We start from the raw sequence: 10991 nt of genomic DNA on the forward strand, positions 1-10991 counted from the left end.
CGAACCGCCGGGTTTGGGGGTTTTTGCCGGCAGGAGGGGCTGGGGCTGTGCTGGGGCTGTGCAAGAGCGGGCGGGGCTGCTGGGGTGCGCGGGGGGAGGGGGGTGTTGTGCTCCGCGCCTGCTTTTGAGCGGGGCTGTGAGGAAACTGCGTGTTGCAGGGGTGGGACTGGTGTGTGTGTGGGTGTATTGGTGTGTTGTGGGTGGGTGTGTGTGTGTGTGGGTGTGTGTGGTTGTGTGTGTGGCGGGTCCCTCGGTGTGCTGATCTGGTTACTTTTGACGGCCTAAAACCCCATAAAGGTATGAATTGAGTCAAAGCACGACGTGTGCTGTGTGGATACACAGCAGAGCAGTCCTTAAAGCTTCCCATTTAGTTTCCTGTATTCTTGACTGTGTCTTTGGTTCTCCATTTTATTGCAATCCCTTACTGAATTTAGCAGTATTGTTTGTCAGAAAGGTATGTGCCTTTGCAGATTTATAGCATAATTTTTTTCGATGTTGTGATGGAAGTGATAAAATCTCAGTTTATATTGTGTGAGGTACTAGGTCATTGGCCTTGAGGCCTTATTATACATATTGGCTCAGAACTGTATCTTAAGGCTGGACAATGCTATCGACAGCTAACACTAGCTATCTACCACACTTGCATGTCTGCTACTGTTCCTAACATAATGAATTCAGAATTTATTTATTTTTTTTAACTCAGCAATTATGGTCTTTGATCAGTGACTGAGTTACAATTTAAAAAAAAAAGTGGTATATTTTTGTATGTTTTTCTAGGTTTTGCTGAGAACAACAGCAGGAGATATAGATATAGAATTATGGTCAAAAGAAGCACCAAAAGCATCTCGGAATTTCATCCAGCTTTGTATGGAAGGTAATGATTGAACGAGATAGGAATTGTTGAAAGTATTTCATATGCGACCTTTGTGCCTTTTTGGTAAAATGGAGGCCATAACTATGTTTTAAGTTTAATATGTTAGTTAATTTATTTGTATGTAGAAGATCTTGGAAAACACTGAGTGTTAGACAATGTTATTAAGGAACCAAGTGGAAAAAGAGTAAATGCAGCATCTAATGTACTGTTACTGAAAAGTTGTATGTCAGAGGCCTGGAAAGGCTTATTTTCAGCAAGTCTCTACAAAGTATAGCTACTTCTTCAATGTATGTTTGAAAAGGCAATGATGTAATATTGGACATCCCCTGAGATTCTCATTTCTGTATGGCCATCTTTACTACCGGTTCATTTCTTTCATTAATGCCTCTGTTTAATTTGCTGTAATTTTTTGTTTGTGGAAACTTTGTAACACTCTTCACTGAAGTGGGTCCCAATATGAGAAGCTCCCTATTGGGAAAACTGTAACAGGGATATGTGAAGGATCTGGTACTGTTACATATTTTCTAGCAGCTGTTGTTCTTATTTATGCATTCATAGGGTGTTTGAGTGTTCTTTTAGTCCTCCTCTGTTAAGGAAAAATAGCAGTGTAAGATTTGTGCCTCCAGCACAAATGCAGCCTGTCCTCTGTTCTTGCTTGTAATGTGGAGTTGAGGAGACTTTTTTGCAATGGCAAATCAATCTCTTAGCCATTGGTAAGTCCTGAGAAATGAGTTATCATCAGTGGAAGGAGCTGGGCTTTTTTTTCTTTTCTGTTTTTGCCTGACTGCCATGGAGAATCCTGTACCTTGTATAGTAAATGTCTTTTGTGAGTGTCCTAGCATATAATCATGCATGAGTATATCTAGCTACACTACAGTGTTTGCAGATCCTACTTTGTCATGCAGCAGATTTATTTTTATTAATTAAAAAATCAACCAGAAATTTATGTCAAATTATTTTTTTTTTCTGATAATCTCATAAACCTTATATGATAGATAACCTGGGGAGCAAAATGCACTGCGTATTTCATTCTGTGAAGGTGATCAGTTTGGGTACAGTGTAGGCAGTGAACAGAGTGGCATCTTTGTTCCATGCTGGTGAGCGAAAATGCTAGTCATTTGTTGTATGGATATGGCTAATGATGTATGTGAGGTGTTGGCTAAGACAGAGCATAGTTTTAGCTCTCCTTTTAAATTGGTGTGTGTTGGTAGTATCGTTCCAATTGCAAAAGCTGGTAAATAGGTTATTCATCAATATCATCTTTTTGGTGATGTGCAGTGATTTTTGCAACAGAAACATGACACCACGTTTGTCTGTTTTTTTCATAAGTGTTATCCACAATACCTTGTAGCTGAGATACAGTCAACACTGAGCAAGATAGTGGAAGAGGAGGAAACCCAGTGGCAGTAGCAGAATCCAGTTACAGTACTTGCTATCTGAAGCTTCAGTCTCTGGACATGTCAGTGTAATATCTATGAAATTTTTTTTTTGAGATCATGTATTTAATATCCTCTTTCTTTTTTTTTTAGAGTATTACAATAACACAATATTTCACAGAGTAGTGCCTGGCTTTATAGTTCAGGGAGGTGATCCCACTGGTACTGGAACAGGTGGAGAGTCGATCTATGGAGCACCTTTCAAGGTATGTATCTGTATATCTTATGCATTAATTTTGGTTGTTTTCTGTTGGTTGTTCATCATACTGAGTTAGGGTGTGGGAGAACTAACCTTATATTAGAAATGCAACGTTGGATGTGTACTGTAATTGCTTTCAAAACAGGCTTTCACATTATACATGCCTTTTGAATTGAGAGTTCATGTGTAACCTCACTAGCATGAACACTACACAGAAAAATAGGGAAGAATGAATAGTAGTTATTGATATGTGGCAAACTCACATGTAGAAATGTACATTACTTATGCATATCATTTCTTATTTAGCAAAGGTCTTAGAATGTTGTGTGTGTTCGTTGGTATTACTGACACCATCCTGGCTCATCTCTTAACCAGGAATCTCAGACCCTGAGTGAAGCCACACATGCACAGCAGCTGTGTTTTGTTCTGCCTGATTGTTTTATTTCAGAGAGGGCACACAACTTTAACTTGTGACTGAAGCTGCATAGTCTGTCTCTGGGGCTTCCACATCCATGCTGCTGGAGTAGACTCATACATACAGCACAAACATGAAGTTTGTGGAAGGGATTGGTGCCTGAGCAGACAACAAAACAAGTATTACGAACATCGTAGTAGCATCTATGTGCTTTAAAATTAGTGGTATCTCAATATTACAGTATTTAGAATTGTGATAGAACCATGGTATTAATATATTACTCATAGCTTTCACTTTGCTTTGAAAGTAGTTCTGTTAGCTCTTTTTGTGGTCCAGAAAATGTTCTGCTTGCGTATTTTTTGCAATACTGTACTATTGCAACCTGTTTTTGAACTTCCAGTTATTTTATGTTAATTAGGATTTTTCCTCTAAATATAGTTGTCGATAAGAAAGATAATATTACAATAAATTTATGAAATGCAGTTATGTTTATAATTTACTTGGATTTCTTTAATACTGAGACACTAATAAACTCCAACAAAAATAATGACTGACAATTGATTATTGGGCAATGATTGGAAAAAAGAGAAAGATAACAAGGCAGAACTTAAAATTGTTATTAAATTGTGTCTTTTTATTGTTGATATACTACTTTCTAATTTTTTTATTTTGGTGTTTCTTGATTACATGTTTATGTTTCTTTTGAAAGAAGATTGTTCACTTGTTTGGTTTATTATAGGCACTAAGAAAAAAAAATTGACTAAAACAAATATTTGCTACTGAAAAATTGAATCTTTAAAATACAATTGTGGCACTAAGTTTCAAAATACTTGGATTTTATTACTGTTTCAATTTAAAAGAAAATTAATAGCATATTTTCTGTGGATACATACTGATATAAAAAAGAGGTAGCTAAGGAAGTAGAAAAAATAGCTGCATATTTAAATCATGTTATTTTCTCTTTGGTCTTTGCCAGGACGAGTTCCACTCACGGCTGCGATTTAATCGAAGAGGACTTGTTGCTATGGCAAATGCTGGGCCCCATGACAATGGGAGTCAATTTTTCTTTACATTGGGCCGTGCAGATGAACTTAATAATAAGCACACAATCTTTGGAAAGGTCTGCAACACAAACTAGAATTCCATTTTGAGTTTGACAGGAGCTGCTATAAGTTTCTTTATATTCAAAGGCAATTGTGGTGTTATTTGCCATTATGTACATTTGACATTTGATTTGCTGTTTTCTAAGTTGTCTCTGTTCTCTTTGTTTCCCATGACTGGTAGAAATGCTCCTATGGGTTTTTCCCATAGTTATTTACTTTGCTGTTATTCTCCTCTATTACATTCTTGTGTTGCTTTTGCTTTGAATCATATTACTAATAGTACTACGATTCCGTCTTATTAATCAGTTCATCTAATACTGGTGATATCTTAGAAAATTCTTTTTCTAAATTTCAATTGCACAAGAATAAACAGGAAAATTAAAAACATGAGATGAGTTTAGTGCTCTCATGACTTACTTGAAAGAAAAGAAGCCAACTTTTTTTATTTCATAGTGTCTTTTATTTTCCTGTTTGACAGCTTGCTAAGATTTTTACTTCTTCCCTTACATACAATCCCAAAAATGCAGGTTTAGTTACCTTCAACTTTTGCTGTTAAATTTTTAAAGCCCAAATCTTTGTGCTTTTTACTCGCTGTCTTTTAGAAGTCTTGCATGTTTACAGCATTTCCTATATAATTTTTATTTTCAAAACTTGTTACATAATAATTGCCTTGCATTTTGCTGAATAATTAACAAAAAATATAGAGGGACTTTTAAAAAAACTTTATTAATTTGACAGGTTACAGGGGATACAATATATAACATGTTGCGTCTGGCTGAAGTAGAAGTTGACAAGGAAGAGAGACCTCTCAGTCCACACAAAATAAGAAGCACTGAGGTCAGTCTGTGTGGGTTTGAAATTTTAAATGTTTTTCTTCCTAGTGTTCAGAAAACTGTGTTCTAGTATGAAAACTTGACATGTTTTTTATATAGTGTTTTAAAATATGAAATCTAATTACAAAAAAAATACTTATTACAGATGTGTCTAACATGTTCCTTTTTTAACAGGTTTTGTTTAATCCTTTTGATGACATTGTTCCAAGACCAAATAGAAAGCTGAAGAAGGACAAACCAGAAGAAGAAACTAAAAAGTCCAAAGTAAAAGGCACAAAGTAAATACACACAACATAAGTGCTGGTTAATTTTCTTCCACCTTTAATTTTCAGCTGTTAATTTTCTGCTTTTGAAGTCTTTAGCAAAATGCAGAGGGGAATGTTATCTATTCTTAATATAGCCTACCTCTCTGTTTCTGAGATCATACATATTTAATGGCACTGACTGAACTGGTTGCTGTGCATCAGCTGAGCTGTACCTAACAGATACTGACAGGTTATTGCAAAAGAGATGTAGAAGGTAGCTTGAATTTTTCCCATGTGCAAGGATGTGCAGTCATTCTTTTGTGACTGAGATGAAACTGAAATTTCTATTCACTAATACCTAACTGATAGCTCAGTTGTTTTGAGTTTTGGCCTTACTAATAGCTACCACTTCTCTCCCAGTGAAGCAATTAGCGGAAGGCAGGCATTTTGACATGGGAAATTTCAGTTTCTCTGAATGGAATTTGGTAGTCCTAAACATGCAGTGAAAATAGGAAATCTGAAGTGAGTGTATGCTGTCAGGGCGGCTGGACAGAAATACAACATGTTGCAACTGAGTGGTTCCAACATAGTGTAAACAATTAATTTTGAAAAAAAAATCCTTAAAGTCCATTATTTCTTTTAATTGCATTATGTGAATGTGTGTGCATTTGATGCCTTGCATGAGCCATCTTGAAAATTTTGTGTGTGGTACTTGAATGTTGTTCTTTTGGAAAACAAAAACTTGAAAAAACTGCAAAAAAAACTACCGGCATTTAATACTCTGCAAGTAGGTCAACACAGAAATCTTTACATTCCACCTTACCATTTTCTAAGTGATGCTTAGCTATCCTCATTGTTTTGTCTCAGGAAAGGAGCATTCGTGGTTTATTGCAAAACAGCATATTGTAGTTTTTTGAAATGGGTACAAGTAGTGGGACAAAAGCTTTCTTTTTGAAATAGTGTACAATATGAAAGGAATATGTTTAAAGTTTATAAAATATTAAGACAGTGTTTAAAGTTTTATTAAAAAATATGTTTTCTCTCATAAGAAATTTTAACCTGCTTTCCTTTGGGGAAGAAGCTGAAGAAGAAGAGGAGGAAGTCAATAGAGTTAGTCAGGTACTGTACCATATCATCCTCAGTTTTCTTTTCAACTTAAAATTAATTTTTTTCCATGTTTGTGAAAAAGTTTAAAGTTCATAATCTTGTTCTTATGATTGAGTTTTGAACAACACTAGAAATTACTTCAGTGTTTATGATTCTGCTACTTTAACATGTTGGAAGATCAGAGGTTTTGAACTTTTCTAACTTTGAAGGTGTCTTCAATTACTGTGTGATATTTTTACATTTCCGTAAACACGAAGTTTCATACTTCATAGTATAGATTTGTGTCTGCTGTTTAAAATTCATAAAGGTGATGCATACTTTATTCCCCTTCACCTCCTTAATTATAAGAGTGTGATTTGATGGTAAAATATTTGAGGTTTGAAATAGATCAACTTGTTCATTACCAGTTCTTTCTCCATTTTTTTTGTATTTGTCCATTCTGTCTGCAAAATGAAGTGGGATTGTAGCGGGGGAAAACAGTGCATTATCGTAATTAAATATAACACTTTTGTGCATTGCCCACATTCATAGAATTAGGGTTGCATACGCAGTCTTTGATCTATCATTTTCTTACCTGACTTTGCCACTTAAATGAGGTTCATTAAACTACTTTAACAAGTCATTGTTCTCATTTCTGCTGCTGACCAAATAATTTCTAGAGAGCCCTAGGCTTTCTTACTTATTTGTGTGGTTCAGGTGCCTACCTGCTTCAATTAGTGTTCAGACTACATGGTGCTGAGTCCTGTAACACATAAGTGAAAAAAATGGTCCTCATTTAGTTAAAATGAAAAAGAAAACAGTTAATACTAATGGGCAATATTACAGTGTGATGGTATCAGTCAGGATGATAGAAGAGGTTTATCACAACAGTAATTGTAACTTATTTTTACCATTTCAACTTACCAGTCAGACTCTCTATACCTCCCTACCTTAGTTCTCATATTTTTCTGCACATATGCAGTTCTGCACTTAATGTATGTTTAATTTTTAATATTGCATTTAACTCTGTGGATCTGATGTTCTCGTCTTTCATGTCAAATGCTTGTTTTTCATTTTTAAATGATCTAAGTAGAACACTTCTTTCATGACAAGCCCTGTTCAGTCTTGTCATACTCTCTTCAATTCAGTCTTAAAAATCTAATTCTCATATTTGCCCTGACTAAATTCTTAACTAGCTGTAGCTATGGCAAATAACCACCGAAGCTGTTTATGAAGAATTCCTGTTCATTCTTTACAGCAGAATGAACCTTTTTATTCCAAAACTCATCACTTGCTTCTAATAGGTCTAGATCAGTATCTCTACAAATCTTTACGTTATCTTAATCTTGATTAAGCTGAGTGTATGAACTTCAGCAGCAGCTTCCATTCTCTGTTTTTGGTATGAAAAATACAAGGTCAAAGTTAATAATGGGATTCTATGATATCTACAAATTCAGAATCCTTCTGTAAACTTTTTCTTGGTTGCTAGAACCAGGAAGTCTTGCTTTTTTCAATGTAAGAAGGAGAAGGGTTGAAGTTGAGAGGAAAGTCTGCAAGTAACTGGGGAATCCTCTCACAGATCTGGCAAAAGGGAACATTTTCCGTTAATTTTTAGTGCAGCAAGGCTGAGGCTAAAATTATCTAAAGAGTAAATGGAAACACGATATATCAGAATGAAATTATTATTATAATTTGTTATTTAATGGTTTCATGCTTTCCTGTAAAAATCAGGATTCTTGTCTTAGTCACGTCATATTAACCAAGTGAAGTTTAATGCCTCCCTACGTCTTTTGTCCATCTTCCCCATTGTGAACAATTTTCTAGTCCAGACTTGTTCAGCCTGTGCTGCACTTGTTTGAGTGAGGGAATTATTCTATTTTGCCTTTGCAGCTATGAATCACCGAATTCTTGTTCCTGAAACTGTACAACAAAGGGCAGGAAGGATAACTGGGGATATGGATCATTGTAACTTTAAAATTAAAAAAAAGGAGACAGGAAGGGAAAGATGAGAACAGTTATTCTGTGTTTCTTACAGTATGAAAGTTGTGACACAAAGATGAAGGAGCCAATACATGTACACAGAATAAGTATTTTTCCATCCTGGAATTTAATTGCGAACATTTATATCAGAACATAGTGAAAATGAGAAGTAAAAATACTTTCAAAAAGAGATTAAACAAGAGATAAGGGCCATTGGTGTCTTTTAAAAGTTGCAGGTCAATTTGTGTCTTCTGTATCAGGAAAGTCTCTGATTATGATATACGGGCTATGAATCTTAGAAAATTTTTGTATCCCAGGAGATAATAGAAGGCAGAGATCACAGGATTAGGGAATTTTGTGTCAAGGAATGGTGAGAGTCAGTCTGATGCTCCTCTTTCTGGAACACCTTCTCTCTTCTTATGCGGTTAAAAGTGTTTCTGCTTACTGGTGAGAAAGCTAGCAAGAAGCAAATTGTCTTTTTCTTACCATAGTTCTTCTTAGCCATCTGTTATCACAAACACTGACGTTTCTAATACGTTTTTTCTTTTTATTTTCTTTTTTTTTTTTAAACAGAGCATGAAGGGAAGAAGTAAAAGTAGTCATGATCTACTTGCTGTCAAAAGGTTAATATATGATTTTACAATTTCAAGAACAGATTTACTTTCAGGATATTAGACCTGCTTAGCATTATGTATACTCATTGTTTGTCTGTTACTCTAAGAAATTAAGAATGGCAATGCTGGATTAGACCAAATGTTCCTCTAACCCACTCTGCTGCCACTAACACTGGGCATTTGTTGATGTATGGTAAAGAATAAAAGCAGGACAAGCATAACATTTACCTGAGTAGTCTCCCAGCCTTCATCGGCTTTCAGCTCAGAGTTTGATGTGGTACATCTATTTAGTAATCCTTAATAGGGCAATCATCGAAGTACTTCAGTCTCTTCTAATACTGTTTACATTCACATGCTTTGTCTGCTGCAGTAAGAAGTACCTCCCCTTTTTGTTCTGAACTTGGCTGCTGTTCGAGTCACTTGCTAAGTTTTAACTTTTGTGCTTGAAGAGACAGTGGGAGATCAGTCTCTTTATACCACTCTTTAGCACAATCTCTTCTCAGGCTATCACTTTCCTAGCCTACTCAACTTTTCTTCACACATAAGTTGTTCTGTACCTGTAGTTATTCTTCTTGGTTTTCCCAACTCTGATTCTGTTTTAAAACATCTTTTCTTTTTTCTTAAAAACTAAACAGCATAACAAAATTAGTTGTATTGTAAGTCCATGTATTTGCATAAGCATGGTCTCTGTTTTCTTTTCTATAGCTTTTTAATACTTCTTAACTTCTGATTTGCTTTTTTAGCCACTGGTGAATATTGAATTGAGATATTTGCATTAAACTGTATCGACTCGAACTTTGCCTGTCCTTTAACAGTTTGGGTTGGAAGGGACCTTTAAAGGTAGTCTAGTCCAATCCACTGTAATGACCAGGGAGGTCAATTAGATCAGGTTGCTGACCTCGAATGTTTCCGGGGAGAGGGTATCTCCACCTCTGAGCAACCTGTTTCAGTGTTTCACCACCCTCACTGTAATAAATTTCTTTCTTATATCTAGTCTGAATCTCTCCTTTTTTAGTTGAAATTTATCACCCCTCTGTCACTGCAAGTCCTATTAAAAAGGCTGTGCTTATCTTTCTTATAAACCTTCCTGAAGTACTGAAAGGTCACAAGATCTCCCTGGAGCCTCCTCCAGGCTGAACAACCCCAGCTCTTTCAGCTTTTCTCCTAGCAGAGATGTTCCATCCATCTGATAACTTCTGTGCCCCTTTGAGCCTGCTCCAACAGGTCCAAGTCTTTCTGGTGCTGGGGACTCCAGAGCTTGACACCATTCTCTAGGTGGGATCTCGAAAGAGCAGAGCAGAGGGGCAGAATCACCTCGCTTGACCTGCTGGCCATGCTTCTTTTGATGCAGCCCGGGATGCGGTTGGCCTGGGCTGTAAGTGCACGTTGCTGGCTCACATCCAGGTTTTCAAGTACTAGTACCCTCAAGTCCTTCTCATCAGGGCTACTCTTGAGTCCCTTCATTCCCAAGGCTGTATTGATACTGGAGGTTGCCCCAGCCCATATGCAGGATCTTGCACTTGACCTTGTTGAAAGTTCTGAGCTTAACATGGGCCCACTTCTTGAGCCTGTCCATGCCCCTCTGGATGGCATCTTGTCCCTCCAGCATGTCAGCCACACCACACATCTGCACACTTGCTGAGGGTGCACTTACATGTCATGGAAGATGTTCAACAATACTTGACCCAGTACAGACTCCTGAGGGACATCATGATGGATGATGTTTAGCTGAGAGCTCCTTGTTCTGTATGTGGGACTCCTTTTCCTCATGTGCATAGCTTTCATCTACTTCAGATTTCATTTATCATTTAATTTTCTTATCATTCAGGTCCTTCTGCAGTTCTGCAATACACTCTTGGCTTTTCTATCCTGAGTAACTTACTACTATCAAAAAAACTCAGTGACCTAGCTGTTCACCTGCTTTGTTACTGGGCTTGCTGAACAGCTGAAGTCTCACCACTGGCTACTGTGGTTATACAATAGTAATCTTCCATTGCTAGAAGTGATTGTTCGCTTCTAAGTTTTGTTCCTGTCTTTTAACCATCTATTTATTTATGCATGGAAATTTCCTTTACCTCTGGACTTAAAAACGTTTGGTTATTGATTCTGGGTGAGTCTAAATGTGACAGAGAGATAATGCACCATCATATGCAGCCCCTTCAAGACACTGCCAGAGGCTGGGGTGGCCGGTTCCCCTTTTAACCAG

The 10991-nt window shown here is 36.7% G+C and overlaps 1 protein-coding gene across 1 annotated transcript in view; it reads left to right on the plus strand.

Annotated features, from left to right (window-relative positions):
* Nucleotides 1-10991, plus strand: part of CWC27 (CWC27 spliceosome-associated protein homolog (S. cerevisiae)) — a 111904-nt gene that overhangs the window by 7193 nt on the left and 93720 nt on the right. Inside the window, exons 3-9 of the mRNA XM_010005410.1 lie at nt 778-874; nt 2404-2516; nt 3901-4044; nt 4766-4864; nt 5035-5138; nt 6155-6224; nt 8745-8794. Of these exons, the coding sequence (XP_010003712.1) occupies nt 778-874; nt 2404-2516; nt 3901-4044; nt 4766-4864; nt 5035-5138; nt 6155-6224; nt 8745-8794 (677 nt within the window). The remainder of the gene's footprint in view (nt 1-777; nt 875-2403; nt 2517-3900; nt 4045-4765; nt 4865-5034; nt 5139-6154; nt 6225-8744; nt 8795-10991) is intronic.

This window comes from Chaetura pelagica, unplaced genomic scaffold, assembly GCF_000747805.2.
Source record: "Chaetura pelagica isolate M959 unplaced genomic scaffold, ChaPel_1.0 scaffold37, whole genome shotgun sequence".
Classification (NCBI taxonomy): domain Eukaryota; kingdom Metazoa; phylum Chordata; class Aves; order Apodiformes; family Apodidae; genus Chaetura; species Chaetura pelagica.